General features: G+C 37.2%; 1 protein-coding gene across 1 annotated transcript in view; it reads left to right on the top strand.

Moving 5' to 3' along the window:
- Window positions 1-19,112, top strand: part of LOC121445686 (phosphorylase b kinase regulatory subunit alpha, skeletal muscle isoform-like) — a gene marked incomplete at its 3' end in the record, with an annotated part of 72,693 nt that overhangs the window by 15,077 nt on the left and 38,504 nt on the right. The window contains exons 5-6 of the mRNA XM_041647835.1: window positions 7,115-7,197; window positions 16,488-16,568. Of these exons, the coding sequence (XP_041503769.1) occupies window positions 7,115-7,197; window positions 16,488-16,568 (164 nt within the window). The remainder of the gene's footprint in view (window positions 1-7,114; window positions 7,198-16,487; window positions 16,569-19,112) is intronic.

The raw sequence follows: 19,112 nt of genomic DNA, 5'->3' as shown, positions 1-19,112 counted from the left end.
ACCTTCCCCAGAGCTAGAGTTACAGATGTACATGACATTCCCAGCTTTTACGTGGTTGCCGGAGATCACGACTCAAATCTTTATCATTGCAAAGTGGGTACTTTTACAGCTGAGCCTTTTGCTTAGTCCTGAACGCTGTATTTTTGATATTTCAATTTCTTTGTCTTCCTGTTTGGCCAGTTCCTCAGTACTAAAGGCACCCAAAATGTGAATCCCCTCAGAATAGTCTTCTCTCTTTTCAAATACGTGTTTGGTGATAAACTCTTTAATTTTTCTTCTAGAACACATGGCCTGGAGTCTGAATAACCTTTCTGTGAAACTATAAATTAACTATCCAACTAGTCTTCTTTTAGATGAGAACTTTCTTCCAGAATAAATATAATTTTGTTCTATTTCTTTAAATAGAATGGTAGTTATAATTTCATTTTGGATGATATTTTAATGCCAACTCTGGAAGCTGTTTATTTTGTTGTTTCAGTATTTTGGGGGTTTGTGGGTTTTTTTTGAGACAGAGTTTCTCTGTGTAGCCCTGGCTGTACTGGAATTTTCTCTGTAGACCCAGCTGACCTCAAACTCAGAGATCCACTTGCCTCTGCCTCCTGAGTGCTGGTATTAAAGGTGTTCTCTATCACTGCCTAGCTTTAAAAAAAAAACAAAGCAGGCACTAAATATGGTTCTAAATGTGATTCTCCCAGATAGAAAGAGAGATACATTAAAAAGCTTCATGAGATATATTCATTAAACAAATGTTTATTGACTCCTAACTTAATTTTCAATTCAATTAGCTGACCTTGATAAGTGCTTGTAATAAAGTAGATATTATTTGATTAAGTCTTTGAGAAAAAAGTTTTAATAAATCAAAATTTACATTTCAGAAGGGGAAGGGACTAATAATAAGTATATAGTACAGAAGTTTGAAAGAAACTTGTCATCAAGGTAAGGGTAGATTTCTAGCTAGAAGATTAGGACTAGCTATTTGAGGACTTGTATAGCATGCTAAATAGTTTGAAATTATAGTCTGCAATCCATAGAGAACCATTCAATGTAGATAATCAGGGGACTTTAAGGTGGTTCATTCTACTACCAAGAAGATAGATTGGATGAGGTATATTGGATAAGGAACAAAATTAAGATGGAGGACTAGTAAAAAGGTTAGTGAAATACTTTGACAAGAAATGATACCAATTTTGAGTAATGCATTTAAATTGAAATTAAAAAGGAATTCTGTTAGATATAATTGGTGAAAAGAATATGAAAATCTTAATAGAGTATTTGCAGTATTTTGAATTCTTGAAGATAGATTTAGATAGAATTTGATTGCAGCTTATAGAACAATAGCATGAAGAGCTCCATAGACTCCAGCAAAACAGCCAAAAATGCTGAAAATTTAAGAACAGTCCAACCCTTTGAAGCCATTGGCAATTTCCCAAAAGACATACAGTAAGCTGAGAAACACTCTAGGAAATGTAATTATTTAGAACAGTGAGATACTGTGGTATCTGTTCTCAATCCCTTTCCTATCCCAACCCAGGAAAATAGAAGCACTGACTGAGATGGCTATAGCCAGAACACAAGGCCTCCTCTCTCCTAAGCTATAGAACAGTAGTTTTCAACTTGCCTAATGCTGTGACCCTTTAATACCCAACCATAAAATTATTTTTATTGCTACTTCATAACTGTAATTCTGCTACTATTATGAATTGTAATGTAAATATTTTTGGAGCTAGAGTTTTCCCAAAGGGGTCACAATTTACAGTTGCTCTAGTTTAATTTAAGGTACCTAATTCTCCTTCAGAAAATAGGCTGGCATCATTTATCATTCTCCCAAGCTCTGTATTGCAGAAGCCCTAGTTCAGGCAAGTACAGCTTTGGGGTCCTCTATACCCCCAGACACTAGTGAAGTAGGATCTACCTTAGAAGAGCAGAGTAAGATACTAGGTCACCTACCTCTTGATCGGGTCAACCATCCTACACTGGAATATGCAAGCTGGGATGATCAGAAGCTACAACTCCTGTCCAGAGCTTAGTATGGAAAACAGAAGTGCCATTGCAAAGGAAATGGACTGTTGTGCTTACCATCAATGCTGGAGCACTGGCACAGAAATGCTCATGGAGGATAGAAACAAACTGTAAAAGCAAAGCCCTTTAGCTCTTCTTAAGAAAATTAACTTTTTTAAGAAAGTTTAGGAGACTTCAATGCAGATTTTGTTTCTTAGTAATTAAGATGAAGGGCTAGACAGACAACTCAGCAGTTAAGCAAGGATTCTTCCAACTGATCTGTCTATATCCCCAGACACTTATGGACTTATTTTAATTGAAATATTAAGAAGAAAGCATGATTACTGAGTGATGTTATAGGCCACTTGGCTGTATATAAAACTTATTTATGTGTTTATTGTTGGTATATTGATTTAGAATCTATTACACAAAAGTGTTTTCCTTTTAAAATACCATATGAAGTAGGTTCATATTAAGTCATCATCTATAATATTTTCCTGCATAAAATGTTGTGTTAGACACTTCAGAAATACGTTTTTCCTTTAGGCTAATAGGAAATTTTTATTCTGTTCATAATCTCCTAAACCTCAAATAATCTAAATGTCCGTAAATAGGTAAATGAGTAAACAAATTATAGTATGTCCATGAAAGGTAATATTGTTCAACATATAAGAATGAACCCATACAAAAGCATAAATATACCTAAAAAGCATTATACTTATTAGAAGTTTAATAGATATCAACTGAACTCAGCATAACAAGATGAAATAAGGCATAAGTCATATCAAGACTTGATGAGGCAACCCAGTAGGAGGAAATAGGTCCCAGAGCAGGCAAAAGAGTCATAGACACCCCCAACTGTAGTAATAGGAGCGGCGGGGCTGCGTCCCCAGCACCCCAGCAGCCTGGCTAGCTTATGCCCCAAAATAACAACACATAAATTGTATTCATTTAAACACTGCTTGGCCCTTTAGCTCTAGCCCTTACTGGCTAATTCTGATATCCCGATCAACCCATCTCTAATAATCTGTGAGCACCGGTCTTACCGGGAAGATTCTAGCCTACGTCCATCCTGGGTCGGAGCTTCATCAATCGCGTCTGCCTGGGAGAGCGGAGAATGGCATCTCTCTGAGACGTCTGCTCCCGAGAGGAGAGCTGTCCAGTCTGAGCTCCCTTCTTCCAGAGGATCTGACTCAATTCTTAGCACCTACGTGATGGCTCACACCCATCTGTAACTCCAATTCGAGGAGATTCGATGCCTTCTCCTGGCCTCCACAGGCACTACATGCATATTGTGCACCCATGCTGGCAAAACCCACACACATCAAAGTAAGTCTTCTGAAAAACATGTCTAAATAATTAAGATGAAATTAATTGTTCAGTAACAGCAAGAAACTAAAAGACAGATTAGCTAGAACTTTAACAAATCCAAAGAACACTAAGGAGTGCTTCTAGGTGTTAGAACAAGTATCATAGACTTGACTTAAAGATTGTACCAGAAAGGGCCTGAGTTTAATTGTTTAAAACAATGGAGCAGTTTATGTTTGGGGATTCTACAAAACAATAGAATGGTCAGTTGAAGTCGGTGGGGGATTAGCTTTATACCAACAGAGCAAGATGTTTACCAGATCTTTGAAAAAGATAGTTAACTAGCTCCTCTTCCCAGTAGCAACATTGTCTTCTAAGTGTGACAATGCATGTTGCCAAGGCTGTATCTTCTGAGGATTACCAGATGCTACATGCCATGGGGAAATAGATTTTACTGAAATAGTTTAGTCAAATCCCTAAATAAACAAAAACAATCCCCAGAGAGGAGGGTATCAGGATCTATAAACACACTCTATAACAATACCCAGTTTTTTTATTGAGAAAAAAAAATTTCCGCCTCCTCCCAACCTCCCACTCCTCCCCCCCTCCCCCCACTCCTCTCCCCGTCCCCCCACTCTTCTCCCCCTCCCCCTACTCCTCTCCCCCTCCCTCTCAAGTCTGAAGAGCAGTCAGAGTTCCCTGCCCTGTGGAAAGTCCAAAGTCCTCCCGCCTCCGTCCTGGTCTAGGAAGGTGAACATCCAAACTGGCTAGGCTCCCACAAAGCCAGAACATGTAGTAGGATCAAAACCCAGTGCCATTGTCCTTGGCTTCTCAGCAGCCCTCATTGTCCGCCATATTCAGAGAGTCCGGTTTTATCCCCTGCTTTTTCAGTCACAGTCCAGCTGGCCTTGGTGAGCTCCCAGTAGATCAGCCCCACTGTCTCCGTGGGTGGGTGCACCCCTCTTGGTCCTGACTTCCTTGCTCATGTTCTCCCTCCTTCTGTTCCTCATTGGGACTTTGGGAGCTCAGTCCAGTGCTCCAGTGTGGGTCCCTGTCTTTATCTCCATCCATCGCCAGATGAAGGTTCTATGGTGATATGCAAAATATTCATCAGTATGGCTATAGGATAGGATCATTTCAGGTTCCCTATCTTCAGCTGCCCCAGGAACTAACTGGGGACCTCGCGTTGGGCACCTGGAAGCCCCTCTATGTCCAAGTCTCTTCCCAACCCTAAGATGGCTCCCTTAATTAAGATATGTGCTTCCCTGCTCCCCTATCCAACCTTTCTTTATCCCAATCATCCCATTGCCCCAAGTTCTCCCCATCCTACCCTTCTCACTTTTCTCTCCCCATCTCCCCTTACCCCCCTCCCACCCACCCTTAAGATCCCGATTTTTTGCCTGGCAATCTTGTCTACTTCCCCTACCCAGGAGGATAGCTATATGTTTTTCTTTGGGTTCACCTTCTTATTTAGCTTCTTTAGGATATCAAATTATAGACTCACTGACCTTTATTTATGGCTAGAAACCAATTATGAGTGAGTACATCCCATGTTCATCTTTTTGGGTCTGGAATACCCAGTTTTTAACCTAAAAATTTAGACATAAGGCAGCAAGAAAATAGGAGGCAGAGGTAGAAGGATTATGAATTAGAGGCTACCTGGAATACATAGCAAGGCCCTGTCTGAGAAAGAAAGGGGGAAGAGGGAAAGAGAGACAAGGCTGAGAGGGAACATAGAGGGTGTAGGTGGTAGAGCACAACTGTAATCCCCACACTTGCGAGATGGAGACAAGAGGATTGGGAGTTCAAGGCTAGGCTCAACTGTACAGTGAGTTCAATATGATTATTAGGATATATGAGGATCTTTTCTCAAAAAAAAGAAAAAGAGAAGAGAAGGAAGGAAGAAAAATAAAATAGGAGGGAAAGTTCTCTTGGATATAATACCAAAAGCATAAACAGCTAAAGAAAAAGTATTAATTGGTATTTACCAAAATTAACATTTATGTTTCCAAGGACCCATTCAAGAAAGTAAAAGATAATCTATGTACAATATGATGTCCATTTGTGATCCTTGCACTTGGGAAGTGTATGTAGGAGGATCCAGAGTTGAGGGTCATCCTCAAATATTAGCAAATTCGCTGCTAACCCATGAAACCCCATTAAAATGCTGCTTGCTCTCTCTCTCATATGTATGTATGTATGTATGTATATATGTATTACGCATGTATGTATTTCTGTCGTGTGTGTGTAAAAGCAACCTATAGATATAAAATAAAGTATTTGTAAATCATATATAAACAATTTGTATCTAGTATAAAGAATTACCACAACTTGTTATTTAGAAAAATAACAACATAATAAAGTCAGATGTGGTGGGGTAGTACATGCTTCTAAACCTAGTAGTTGGAAGATAAAAATATGGGGGTCTCATGTTTGAGGCTATATGAAGACCCTATCTCAAAACAAATGAGAAAGAGAAAAGAAAAAACTAATAGCCTCCTTTAAAATGGCTGGAGTTGACTGGAAAGATGAATCAGTATTTAATAGCACTTGTTGCTCTTCCTGAGGACCTGAATTCAATTCTTAGCACCCATATGGTAGCTAACAACCATCTCTAACTTTAGTTTCAGCCAATCTGACACCTTCCTCTGGACCCTATGGACACAGTATACATATAGTACACAGACATAAATGCAGGCAAAGACACTCAACACATAAATAAAAGCTCAAAAAAATTTAAAAGTGGCTAGAGGATTTGAATTGATTTTTTTAAATAATATGTATAAATAAACACTAAGTATGTGAACAGATGCTGTTCATCATCAATCAGTAGAGAAATGTGGACCTAAATAACTCTAAGAACCACTTCAACCACTCCAGAATAACAGTAATCAAAACAGATAAAAAGTGTTGCTGAAGATATGGAGAAATTGGAACCTTCATCCACTGCTCTGAGAAGTGTAAAATAGGGGCAAATGAGATGTCTCAGCAGATAAAAGTGCTTGGTACTAAGCCTGACAACCTGAATGCAATCCCTAGACCCATATGGGATTTTGAGAAGAAACTTCCCTCAAATTGTCCTCTGACCTCCCTGTGTACTATGGCATGCACACACACAAATGTAATTGAAAATTTATAATAAAAATTATACAACCACTTTGGAGATGAGTCTAGTAATGCTGCAGAAACTTAAATATAGAGTTGCCATATACTCTAGCAGTTTCTCTCCTAAGTGGGTAGATCTTCAAGAAAAATGGCAACAGGTTCACACATAAAAGGTGTATACATGAATATTTATAGCAGCAGTATTTATGATAGCTAAAATGTAAAAACAACCCAATGTCTATCACAAGTAAGAGGTGGTACATCAACACAATTGAATATTTTTTGCAATAAAGAAAGTACTGATGCATCTTACAACACAAAGGGAGCTTCAAAATACTGTGGTCAACAAACACTGACATAAAGCCTGCAGATGATACACTTGTATTTATATGAATGTCTAGTGAGTAAATAATTACTTTTTTGGTGATGAACATATCCCAAATTTGATTGTAGTGATAGATATATACTGTACACACAATAAAAGACTATTATACTATATACTTGGTATCAATGAGCTGTACGATAGACTATCTCAGTAAAAATGTTTGTAAACATATGGGGAAGAACAATATAAGCCAGTTATGCTGGACAGGTAGGAACAAGTCAATTGAAGTGAAGTTGATTTAAGCTGAGTCCACTAATTCACCTCCACTTCTGAGGCCCTGAAGTGATAACTGGCCAACTCTTTATCTTTTTTCCTTAGGATTGCATATCATCCACAGCCTAGATGAAGTCAATTTTATACAGAACCTTGTGTTTTACATTGAAGCTGCATATAAAACTGCTGTAAGTATTTATTTTAGAATGAACTTAAAGAATGGTTTTTATTTTTAATATACTGAATAACCCATTTCCTCTTATAATGGGCTCCTTACAAAAGCACTTTCAATTTCTTTACTAAGATCCACATTCCCCTGCTTGCCCTCTTACCAATGTGTTAGAGATGAAGAGGGTCCAGATGTGGTGCTTTCATTTTTTTCAAATTCCATATTCTATGGTGTGTACTTGGCAATCTAAGACTAAATTGTAGTCATTTTATTATATATTTTATATATAAATATATTATATATTTTAATTTAATATATTTAATCAGAGCATCTCTAGTCCAGGCTGGTCCTGAACTCACTACATGAAGGTGATCTTAAACTTATGATTCTTCTGCCTCTGCTGCCTGAGTGTGTTTGAGCTACTATGACCAGTTTTATGTGGTGCTAGGATTTGAGCCTTAGGCAAGGATTCTTCCAACTGATCTGTCTATATCCCCAGACACTTATGGACTTATTTTAATTGAAATATTAAGAAGAAAGCATGATTACTGAGTGATGTTATAGGCCACTTGGCTGTATATAAAACTTATTTATGTGTTTATTGTTGGTATATTGATTTAGAATCTATTACACAAAAGTGTTTTCCTTTTAAAATACCATATGAAGTAGGTTCATATTAAGTCATCATCTATAATATTTTCCTGCATAAAATGTTGTGTTAGACACTTCAGAAATACGTTTTTCCTTTAGGCTAATAGGAAATTTTTATTCTGTTCATAATCTCCTAAACCTCAAATAATCTAAATGTCCGTAAATAGGTAAATGAGTAAACAAATTATAGTATGTCCATGAAAGGTAATATTGTTCAACATATAAGAATGAACCCATACAAAAGCATAAATATACCTAAAAAGCATTATACTTATTAGAAGTTTAATAGATATCAACTGAACTCAGCATAACAAGATGAAATAAGGCATAAGTCATATCAAGACTTGATGAGGCAACCCAGTAGGAGGAAATAGGTCCCAGAGCAGGCAAAAGAGTCATAGACACCCCCAACTGTAGTAATAGGAGCGGCGGGGCTGTGTCCCCAGCACCCCAGCAGCCTGGCTAGCTTATGCCCCAAAATAACAACACATAAATTGTATTCATTTAAACACTGCTTGGCCCTTTAGCTCTAGCCCTTACTGGCTAATTCTGATATCCCGATCAACCCATCTCTAATAATCTGTGAGCACCGGTCTTACCGGGAAGATTCTAGCCTACGTCCATCCTGGGTTGGAGCTTCATCAATCGCGTCTGCCTGGGAGAGCGGAGCATGGCATCTCTCTGAGACGTCTGCTCCCGAGAGGAGAGCTGTCGAGAGGAGAGCTGTCCAGTCTGAGCTCACTTCCTCTTCCTCCCAGCATTCTGTTCTGTTTACTCCTCCCACCTATATTTTAACCTATGAGGGCCAAGCAGTTTCTTTATTGCTTAACCAATGAAATCAACAGATTGATATATGACACTCCCACATCACCCAACTGCCATTTTTAGGAGTCCAAGATAAACCCCAAGCTAAAGAACCACAGTATGTATGCAGATGGCCTGATGCAGATGATTTATTCAGGCTCCACGATTGCTGGTTCAGTTTCTGTGTGTACCTATGATCCCCTGGTTAGTTAACTGATTATGTGGGCTGTGTTCTTGTGGTATCCTTGATTCCTATGGCATAGTTGAACTTTTCTGTCCCATCAACCTGCTCTTCAGTAACCACAAAGAGGCTTAATATTAATTATAAATGCTCAGCCAGTAGCTCAAGCTTGTTTCTAGCTAACTCATACATTTTAAATTAACCCATTTATATTAATCTACATACTTCCATGTGACCTTCTCTTTTATCTTACACCTCCTTGTTGTTAGGCAAAACCTGCTCATTAATTTTCTAGACACCTAGACTCCCAAAATAATCACACAGAAATCTGTATTAATTAAAACACTGTTTGGCCCATCACTTAGGTGTATTGCTAGCTAGCTCTTATATCCTAAACTAACCCATCTCCATTAATCTATGTATCACCATATAGCTATAGCTTATTGGGTAAAGTTCTGTCTGGCTTCTGTGTCCGGTGGGGCTACATGGCTTCTCTTCAACTCCGCCTTATTTCTTCCAGCATTCAGGTTAGTTTTCCCACCTAGCTCTATTCTGTTAAGCCACTGGCCAAAACAACTTTATCCTTTAACCAATAAAAGCATCACAGATACAGAAGGACTTTCCACACCATTTCCCCTTTTCTGCCACAGCTACGTGGCAATAAATAGATGAATAGAATGGGTTAATTTAAGATATAAGAGTTATCCAGAAATACACTTAAGCTATTGGGCAAACAGTCTTGCACATATTATAATTTCTGTGTGATTGTTTTGGGAGTCTGGGCAGCTGGAAAACAAACAAGTGGCCTCCCCCAACAATAAATTGGCACCAACGTGGCCAACTAAATCCACTTAAAAACCTAGCAGAGCTTGGAAAGGAATTCTAGACACACACACACACACAAAAAAAAAAAAAACCCAAGAGTTTAATGCAGCTTCTTGCGCAGTTTGCTGGTAGAAAGCAGAGCCGTGGCTCCTTTAAGAGGTTTTCTGACTCAGTTTTAGCAGTAAAACCTGCAAGATTTCTTTAAAAAATGGTGGCTTCCTGGTTCGCCAGTACAAACAGCTCTGACTCTGTTATTTAGACAAAAAAAAAAAAGGAGCAGTGATGTGGGAGGTGATGTATGCTGTCTGTGAATATGTCCCAGTCCCACCACTGGAAGCCTTGCCTGGTTACAGGCAATAGCTGGTTCAGGCCTCATACCCCCCCTTACTAGAAGCCTTTGCTAGGGTCACCCTCATAGGTTCCAGGGAGTTTCAAGGGGATACAAATTGGAATTGAAGAAGTTAAAGAATCAGTATTTGCAAATGATATTAGAGTATACATAAGCAATCCCAAAAATTCTACCAGGAAACTCATATAGCTTACAAAGACCTTCAGCAAAATGGCTGGATATAAGATTAACTCAGAAAAAAATCAGTAGCCCTCCTACATACAAATGACAAAGAGGCTATGCTTATCTTTTTTAAATAAAATGTCTGTTCTCTTGGTTATTTGTAATGTTTTGTTTCCATTTTATTTCTTCTCCCATCTTTATTATTTTCTTCCATGATTTTTTATTGTTCACGTCTATTGAATTTTGATTTTTTTTCTTGTACAAGACTTTGAGATTTCATCATTAACTTATTTATTTGGGATCTCTGATTATTTACTGAAAAGATTCATATAGCCATAAGCCATTGAGACTGTAGCATAAAGATTTATTGAAAGATGTAAACAGAGACTTCTCATTTGTTTCAAGCCACCCAGACCTGAATAATCACACAGAAACTATATTAATTACAATACTGCTTAGCCTGTTAGCTCAAGCTTTTTATTAATCAATGTATCACACGAGGCTGTGGTCTACTAGTAAGGTTCTGGCATCTGTCTCCTTCAGCAGCTACATGGTGTCTCCTTGACTCCACCTATCCCCCCCTCTCTGTATGTATGTATGTATGTATGTATGTATATATATATATATATATATAGTTATAGTTATAGTTATATAGTTATATTTGGATTTCCTGACTAGCTTTATTCTGCTCTGCCATAGGCCAAAGCAAATTCTTTATTAACCAATGGTAATAAAACATATCCCCCCAAAAATAAAAATAAATAAAACATATTCCCAGCATACAGAGGGGAATCCCACATAATCTCCCCTTTTCTGCGTAAATAAAAAGGAAGGTTTTAACTTTAACATAGTAAAATTACATATAACAAAACAGTTATCAAGCAATAATTATAGTTATAATATTTCTTTGTGAGTCTAAAGTTTCATGTCTAATTTTTCTTTTATTATAACTAAGGAAAACTCTATCTTCAACTCCATCAAAGACCCCAGAACAATATAATATCTAAGTAAACAGGAAGTGTACTGTAGCAATTTCCAAAGTTCTAGAAATGACAGAGACATCTTGCTGCCTGGACAGTCACCCAAAGTTCTTTTTTTACAGGCTCATAGTATCTGGCAGATTTTTCCATGAAGCAAGAAATTTGAAAGATTGTTTCACCTATATTGGCAGTTTGTCAGACACTTTCTTCTGTGTTCTGCAGAATGTCTGGCAGATTCTTTCATGAAGCAGGAGCCCTGAAGGACTGTCTAACCTTTTTTAGGCCAGTTCAGCAATCATTTTTCTGTGGGTCCTACATGTCCAGTTTATACAGCATACTCTCAAGCAGTTCAGGCAAGAGCAGTTTCTTGCCAGCGTTGTCACATTGAAGGCAAATTCCATGAGTTTCTTCAATGCCCATCAACCTCTCTGAAGAAAATGGTACTGCCAGAAGCAGACATGTCTCACTGTTGAGAAAAGTCTTAAGTTTTTTTTTTTTTTTTTTTTTTTTTTTGGATTTTTCGAGACAGGGTTTCTCTGTAGCTTTTGGTTCCTGTCCTGGAACCAGCTCTTGTAGACCAGGCTGGCCTCGAACTCACAGAGATCCACCTGCCTCTGCCTCCCGAGTGCTGGGATTAAAGGCGTGCGCCATCACCACCCAGCTAAGTCTTAAGTTCTTAAAACGTTTTGAATGCCGTATTCTGTAGGTCTTTGAAGTACTGAAGATTATCTAACTGAAATATATCTCTGTATATCTAGAAAATCTAACTAACATGACTAAAAGTTTGATTATTATAGATGACTATTAATCTGTATTTCTTATTTATACATTACAATTTAAAAAGAGCTATACAAACACAATACCTTAAACAAGAACAGATATACATATACATAGTATGATAAATGACCTTAAATTTGTACTAATGCAAAGTATTCATCTTTATATCATATCTCCCCCGCCTTGTTAGAAAGAGATTAACTGTGACCATTTAACCACTTATAATCAACCCCCTTTAAATGACAACACATATTTATAAGCAATCATTTTAAGAATTTGGGCATTGTTTTCTCCAAACTGCTTCCTGCTGTTTGTTGGGTGAAGTATTTTTAGGGTTCATGAAGACTTTTGGGGGCTCTTGTTCCATCAAACCACGATAGCCCAGAAGGAATCCACAGGTTCTCATCTTCTGTGGAAACAAAAGAGAACCTCTTTTCTAAATCAAAGAATCCTTAAACCCAAATTTTGAAGTAAAGATACTTGTAAAATATATATGGTGGTTTAGCTTAGCAGCCCGTACAATGAAATGTCTCTCTGTACTTAGCTCCTTCACAGTCAGAAAATTCAAAGAAAGCACAATAATATACATAACCCAGACTCTTTGTGTATTTTCCATCTTTACATGCCTTTTTTTACTCTATTACTTTTAATTGTTAATTTATTAATCTCTGGCTGTCTATACTCATACTACTTTTACTGTTTTATAACTGTCTATACTCTTTTTCCTCCCTCTCAAGTCTATGTACATTTTTAAACACACTGTGTCTCATTTAGAGGTCTGTCCAATTGTGTATCTGAAATCCTTTTCTGACAAAAAGCACCTTTTTTTTTAAAATGCTAAGCAGGCATGGCTAAGACCAGCTCCATGGTTCTGTCTGTTGGCTCCACCCCATCCATCATGGTGGAGGTATGTTCACTGCCTACTCTGCTAACCATGCTCACTGCCCCAACTCCAGGAAGACAGCAGGTATTTAAGCAATTTGTAACACACTGCTCACAAACCCCATTTAAGTTCTCCATAGCAGGAACTCTCAAAAGAGCCGGAGCCATGTGCTCCATGTGCTGTCAGCAAAAACTATGAAGTCTTTGCTGCTAATGTATCAGGAAGCCTTTTCTTAAAGGAGCCACACCTCTGCTTGTAGCCAGCCTATCTAAAAAAATGCAGCTACCACGAAGCTCCAATTGACTCCTGTTTTTTTGGGGGGGGGGTCTAAAAGCCTTTCTTAAACTTTCTTAGGTTTTATGTGGAACTTTTTGCCCCACATTGGTACCATTTGTAAGTGGAGACTACTTGTTTATTCCAGCTGCCCAGACCCAAATAATCACACAGAAACTATATTAATTACAGTCCTGTTTAGCCTATTAGCTCAGGCTTCTTCTTAACTAACTCTTACATCTTAAATTAACCCATTTCTATTAATCAATATATCACCACGAGGCTTTGGCCTACCAGTAAGTTTCCAGTGTCTGTCTCCTTCAGCAGCTACAATGGCATCTCCTTGACTCCACCTAGTTTCTCTATATATCTCTGTTCGGATTTCATTTCTAGCTTTATTCTGCTCTGCCATAGGCCGAAGCAGCTTCTTTTTTAACTAATGTTGAAGGAGCTGCGGGCTGTGTTCCTGCTGCCCGGCTCCTGGCCACCTGGCTAGCTTATGCCCTGAAATAACAACACACAAATTGTATTCATTTAAACACTGCTTGGCCCATTAGTTCTAGCCTCAACAGATTGATATATGACACTCCCACATCAAACTAATGGTAATAAAACATATTCCCAACATACAGAGGGGAATCCCACATCAGAAAGATGTGTATTAATTCCTGTCTTTTTTGTACTTTCCTAATGCTTATTTGCTTATTCACTCTTCTAGTATATAATCTTTCCTGAGGCCTCATGGTTGTAATCTTTTTCTTCAGTGTATGGGATTCCTTAAGACTTCTGTAATGCTGTTTTAGCAGTTGTAAATTACTTTGTGTTTATCATGGAAAGTTTTTCTTTATCCTGTAAGTTTAACTTGTGCTAGATATAATACATATTAGTGATTATTGTCTTTTAGAACTTGAAATGTGTCATTCCATGTCATTGTGACTTTTGCAATTTCTGTCGTAAAATCTATTACTCTAATGGGTTTGTCTTTATATGTGCTTTGGTACTTTACTCTTAGAGCTTTCAGTATTCTTTCTTTGTTCTGTATACTTAATATTTTAACTATAATATAATATAGAAAGTTTTCTTTTCTGGTCTTGTCTGTTTGGCATTCTAAATGCCTCCTGTATCTACATGATCATCTCTTTCTCTAAACTTGTCACATTTTTTGGCTTGATGTATTTAATACATTTTTGGTTCTTTTTTGAAACAGGGTATCTCTATGTAGCCCTGACTGTCCTGTAACTCATTTTATAGATTAGGCTGACATCAGGCTCAGAGGTCTGCTTGCCTTTGCCTCCTGAGTGCTGGGATTAAGAGTGTGTACATTTTTGTCGATGAGATTGAAGCCAAACACTACAGAAGTGCTCAGTGAGGAATAGGAAATGTCAAAAGTGCACAAGACACATATAAATAAAAGGCCTAGGAACCTACCTGAACAATTTAAAATGTAAGCAACAAAATAGTGATAGTAGTCCGTTATAAACCAGCAAAAGTCTAAATATCCATAAAGATATACTAATATTAATAACTGAATAAAGGGCTGGAAAGATGACAAAGTGCTTGCTATACAAGTCTGATAACTTGTGTTCAATCCCTGTAACACATCTAAAGGTAGAAGAAGAAAACCAATTCCAGAGAGCTGTTCTCTGACTGCCACACATGTGCTGTAAAATGAATGCACACACATGTGCACACACACCAATAAATAAACAAATGAAAAAAGCAAGGAATAATGAACTGTTTTCTTTGGAGAAGGATTACAATTGATGACTGTAAAAGTAATAAGGAAAATAAATCAAAGTTATCATCAAAACAGCACAGCATCATTTCTAGAAGCATTTGGGGGATGCTGAAGAAGTCAGTGGTCATTTAAGGAGAAGCAGGCTATTTGCATGATCTTTAACTTGTTTTTTTCTGAGACAGGGTCTCATTTTAGGATTGCAACCATTAACAATCCCACCTGGTGATAGTTGTATGGTCTTGAACTGTTTCTCAAAGTATTTATTAATTAAAAAAGGAAAAATAAAATGGAAAGAGCCAGCACTAACCTAACTATATGCTTTACATGACTTTTACTAGTTTTTACTTAGTGTCAAGGTCACAAGGGACAGATTTAAGAAACCACTATTGATTGGAAGTCATTAAGGAGGCATGGCAGGAATGACAGAATATTGGAAAGTATAAAAGGCAGTTACTAGTAGTCAGACATGGTTGTATGTGCTTGTAATCCCAACTCCTGAGAGATATAGGCATGTGAAGTCCATAGTTAGCTCAATTAGTTGATTGAGTTCTTAACTTTAACAATTGTACTGTGGTTATGTCCAAATAGTAACATTAGGCAAGACTAAATGAAAGGTATTAGGGGACTCTGTGCTATTTTTTGTAATTTCTGTCTAATTCTGAAGTTATTTCAAAATAAAATATTTTAAAATTAATTTTAAATATTTTTAAATTACCAATGGGATGTGTACAGTTATGTCTAGGAGTAGATTTTGGAGTGAAATTCTTTGGAATCATCTCTTGGTTTTGTCACTCACCAACTGTAGGATTTTGGGTGAGTTACTTATCGTCTTTTTGTAATTCAGTTTCATCATCTGTAAAATATAAGGATTAAGGAAGATTATGCATTTATTGCATATTCTTTTAGTACCAAGAGAGTAAGATTAGATTGTGTGTTTGACATAAAATACCAGCTACTGTTTAGCTTCCATGTAAATACCAGCTACTGTTTAGCTTCCATGTGCTAGATTTTATGGGACTCTCCTTTGGGGAAAAATTGAGAAGTGTTTCTAGATTATTTGAGTTCTGTTTCTCAGACTTTCTGATTAAGTGTTGAAGAGACCCCCCCCCCCAACTGCTGTGGGACAATGTTCTGTACCCTGTCACTTTTTATATTTTAAATAAACGCTGATTGAACAGTAGCCAAGCAGGAAGTATCGGCAGGGCGACCAGGCAGGAAGTAGAGGCAGGGCAATGAGAATTATGGGAAGAGGGAAGTTTCAATCTGCAGTTGTCACCAAGACACAGAGGAAGCCAGACACAGTAAACAAGATATGACTGCCTCACCGAAAAAGGTATTAAGCCACGTGGCTAACACAGACAAGAATAATGGGCTAATATAAGATATAATAGTTAATAAGAAGCCTGAGCTACTAGGCCAACCAGTTTATAATTAATGTAGACCTCTGTGTATTTATTTGGGCCTAAACGAATGTTGGATCTGGTGGGACAGAAACCCTAGTCAACACCCAACTTCTCAGAGACCCCAATTTAAGTCACCGTGAATTCCTTAATAGCCAATGTTGAGGTGTGTGTGTGTGTGTGTGTAAATTTGCTCCTATTTATGGTTTTTTATTTAAGGATTATATATCTAGTAAATGTTTAGTGGTTATGATTTTCAAGTTATATCTTGATTATTTTATACCAGGACTTTGGGATATGGGAACGTGGAGACAAGACCAACCAAGGCATCTCAGAATTGAATGCGAGTTCTGTTGGAATGGCCAAGGTACATTATATTTCTTATTTTTACCAAATTTAGTCAGTGGAGTCTGGTTTACCTTTGTCACAGATAAAACTTTAGTGTACATGCAGACCTATCACACTGTTCTTTAAACCGCAGACAAAATTCAAATTCCTCCATGAAACTATGAATAAATAGTATCAAAAGCTTTTTGTGAGTTCCAGATTTGATACCATATGGCTTTTGTGGCACATCTCTGTTTATATATCCTACAAGGACAACAAATTTAAAACGATATTCACTATTTTTGCCATTGAATAAACTAAGAGAATCTCTTTGTCCCTGCATAGTCCAGTCCACCAAGCTTGGTATCAGATAGCAAACTCTGAATCCTCCATCCCCTTTTACTCTTCTCTGTCTCCCATATCACTGTCACCTTTCCACTTGGCTATGTCTTTTCATTCTACTAGCTCTTATTTTCTCTAGAAACAGGAAGAATTTATAAAATAGGATAACAGGAGTAAGTTCAGACATTATTATGATGAATGTGCATTGCTCAATCACTCCTACTAAATGTTTAGGAAAGATGTGGATTGATTTTTAAAAAGAAGTAAATACAATATATGCTGTGTTATTTCATAATGATACTGAAAGTTTAAAACTAAGTTAGGCAAAATAAAGTCTAAAAACCAAAAGAAATGAAATATAATTCAAAGCAAAAACTATTACATGGAATAAAGAGAACAAATGGGTCATAAGAGACTTTTGACACAAATATAATGAATAAAATGTGGTCTGGAATATATTTCAATTTAAAAAGAACAAATATATTAGAAATACAAGACAAACAGAAACAATTATATAAATAATTTAACAGCAAACAATTGTGAGACAGCAAACCCAAAATAAGGTCCTAGTAAGTTCTAGGCAAGTGTTCTGCTGAGTTCCATCTGTTGCTCCTTCCTTTTTATTTTGAAATCATTTTAAAGTAAAGTTTCAAGAATATCATGGAAGAAAGTCTATGTATCATTCATGCAAGGTTTACTAATATTTGTTTATCTTTCCCTCTTCCTGGTTATACACATATACATATGTACACTTAAATGCCCACACAGGTACATACACTTTTCTGAGCTAATTGAAAATGCACAAACTGCAGGCACAGTGAACTACTGCTACTCAACACTTCATTGTGAACTTTCTCATACTCTTGTAACCATGGTTTGACCAAAATCAAGAACTAAGTGATTATACATAACACAGAACACATTCAGGTTTTAAAATTATCCCAGTGTCATTTATAATTTAAAAATCCTTGCAACACAGTATCCAGACCAGGCTAACAAGTTACATTTTGTTGTAACAGTTTTTAGCTCCACCAGTCTAGCACAATACTTAATAGTCTTGACTTTGCTGACCCTGCATTTTTGAAAAATACAGACTAGTTTTTGTTTGATTGATTGGCTTAGTTTGGTCTTAGGGTTGGAGTCTTCTGCCTATACACTCTACTATTGATGTGTACTACCACCTCTAATACTTCACTTTTTGTTTGTTTGCGGTAATATCTCATAGACCAGGATGGCCATAAAGTCATTATACTGCTAAAGGTAATCTCGAACTGATCCTTCTGCCTTTGCCTTCCAAGAATTACATGTGTGCAACCCCACTCCATGCTTCCCACACAGCTCCATGGCCCTTGACTCTTTGCTACCCAGCTCTAAACTGGTTATTCTATGTATTCCAAACCAATACTTTTATTTTGTGTGGTACTTCTTCATGATTCAGGTTATGTGTTTTTAGGAAGACCATCACAAAGGCACTGCTATCCATCATCTGTCATCAGAAAATGCATGTTAGCCGGGCGGTGGTGGCGCACGCCTTTAATCCCAGCACTCAGGAGGAAGAGGCAGGCGGATCTCTGTGAGTTCAAGGCCAGCCTGGTCTACAGAGCGAGTTCCAGGACAGGCTCCAAAGCCACAGAGAAACCCTGTCTCGAAAAACCAAAAAAAAAAAAAAAAAAAAAAAAAATGCACGATATAAATTTGTCCCATTACCATCGATTCTGTCTTTGATCACTAAGGTGTTGCCCAGTAGCTTAATCTACTGTAGTTTTGCTATTCTTTCCCATTCTGTTAATGAGTTTTTGGTGCTTGCTCAACTTCTACTTATCCTTAGGTCTCTCAGTTTAGGTGTTATTTTTCCAGGGAAATCACCCAGAAATACTTCGTGCTCCCAAGACAAGGTCAGGCTGGCCTCATAATTGAGGAAATAGAGATAACCAATAAATACTTGAGATAATATCTAACCTTATTGGAAGTTTAAAGCAAGTGAATGCAGAAACATACCTTTAAACTCAAAGTAGAAAATTAAGATATTTTGTATTAAGAAGAGTACTGTTATGTACTGCTAGTATAATTTATATTGGTAAATTATATATACATATATATGTATATATATTTAACATTGCATCTCAAAATTTTCCGTACCCTTTGGCATAGTGCTTCTACTTCAAGAAATTAATGCTTAAATATTTCAAAATGAAAACAAATAATTATTTGTTAGCTGAACAATAAGCCTGCTATTCTGTGT

This window comes from Microtus oregoni, unplaced genomic scaffold, assembly GCF_018167655.1.
Source record: "Microtus oregoni isolate MIOR12 unplaced genomic scaffold, Mior012 000273F_ref0000170, whole genome shotgun sequence".
Classification (NCBI taxonomy): domain Eukaryota; kingdom Metazoa; phylum Chordata; class Mammalia; order Rodentia; family Cricetidae; genus Microtus; species Microtus oregoni.
Note: the sequence above shows the minus strand (reverse complement) of the source record. Positions and strands in the feature narration are given on the sequence as shown.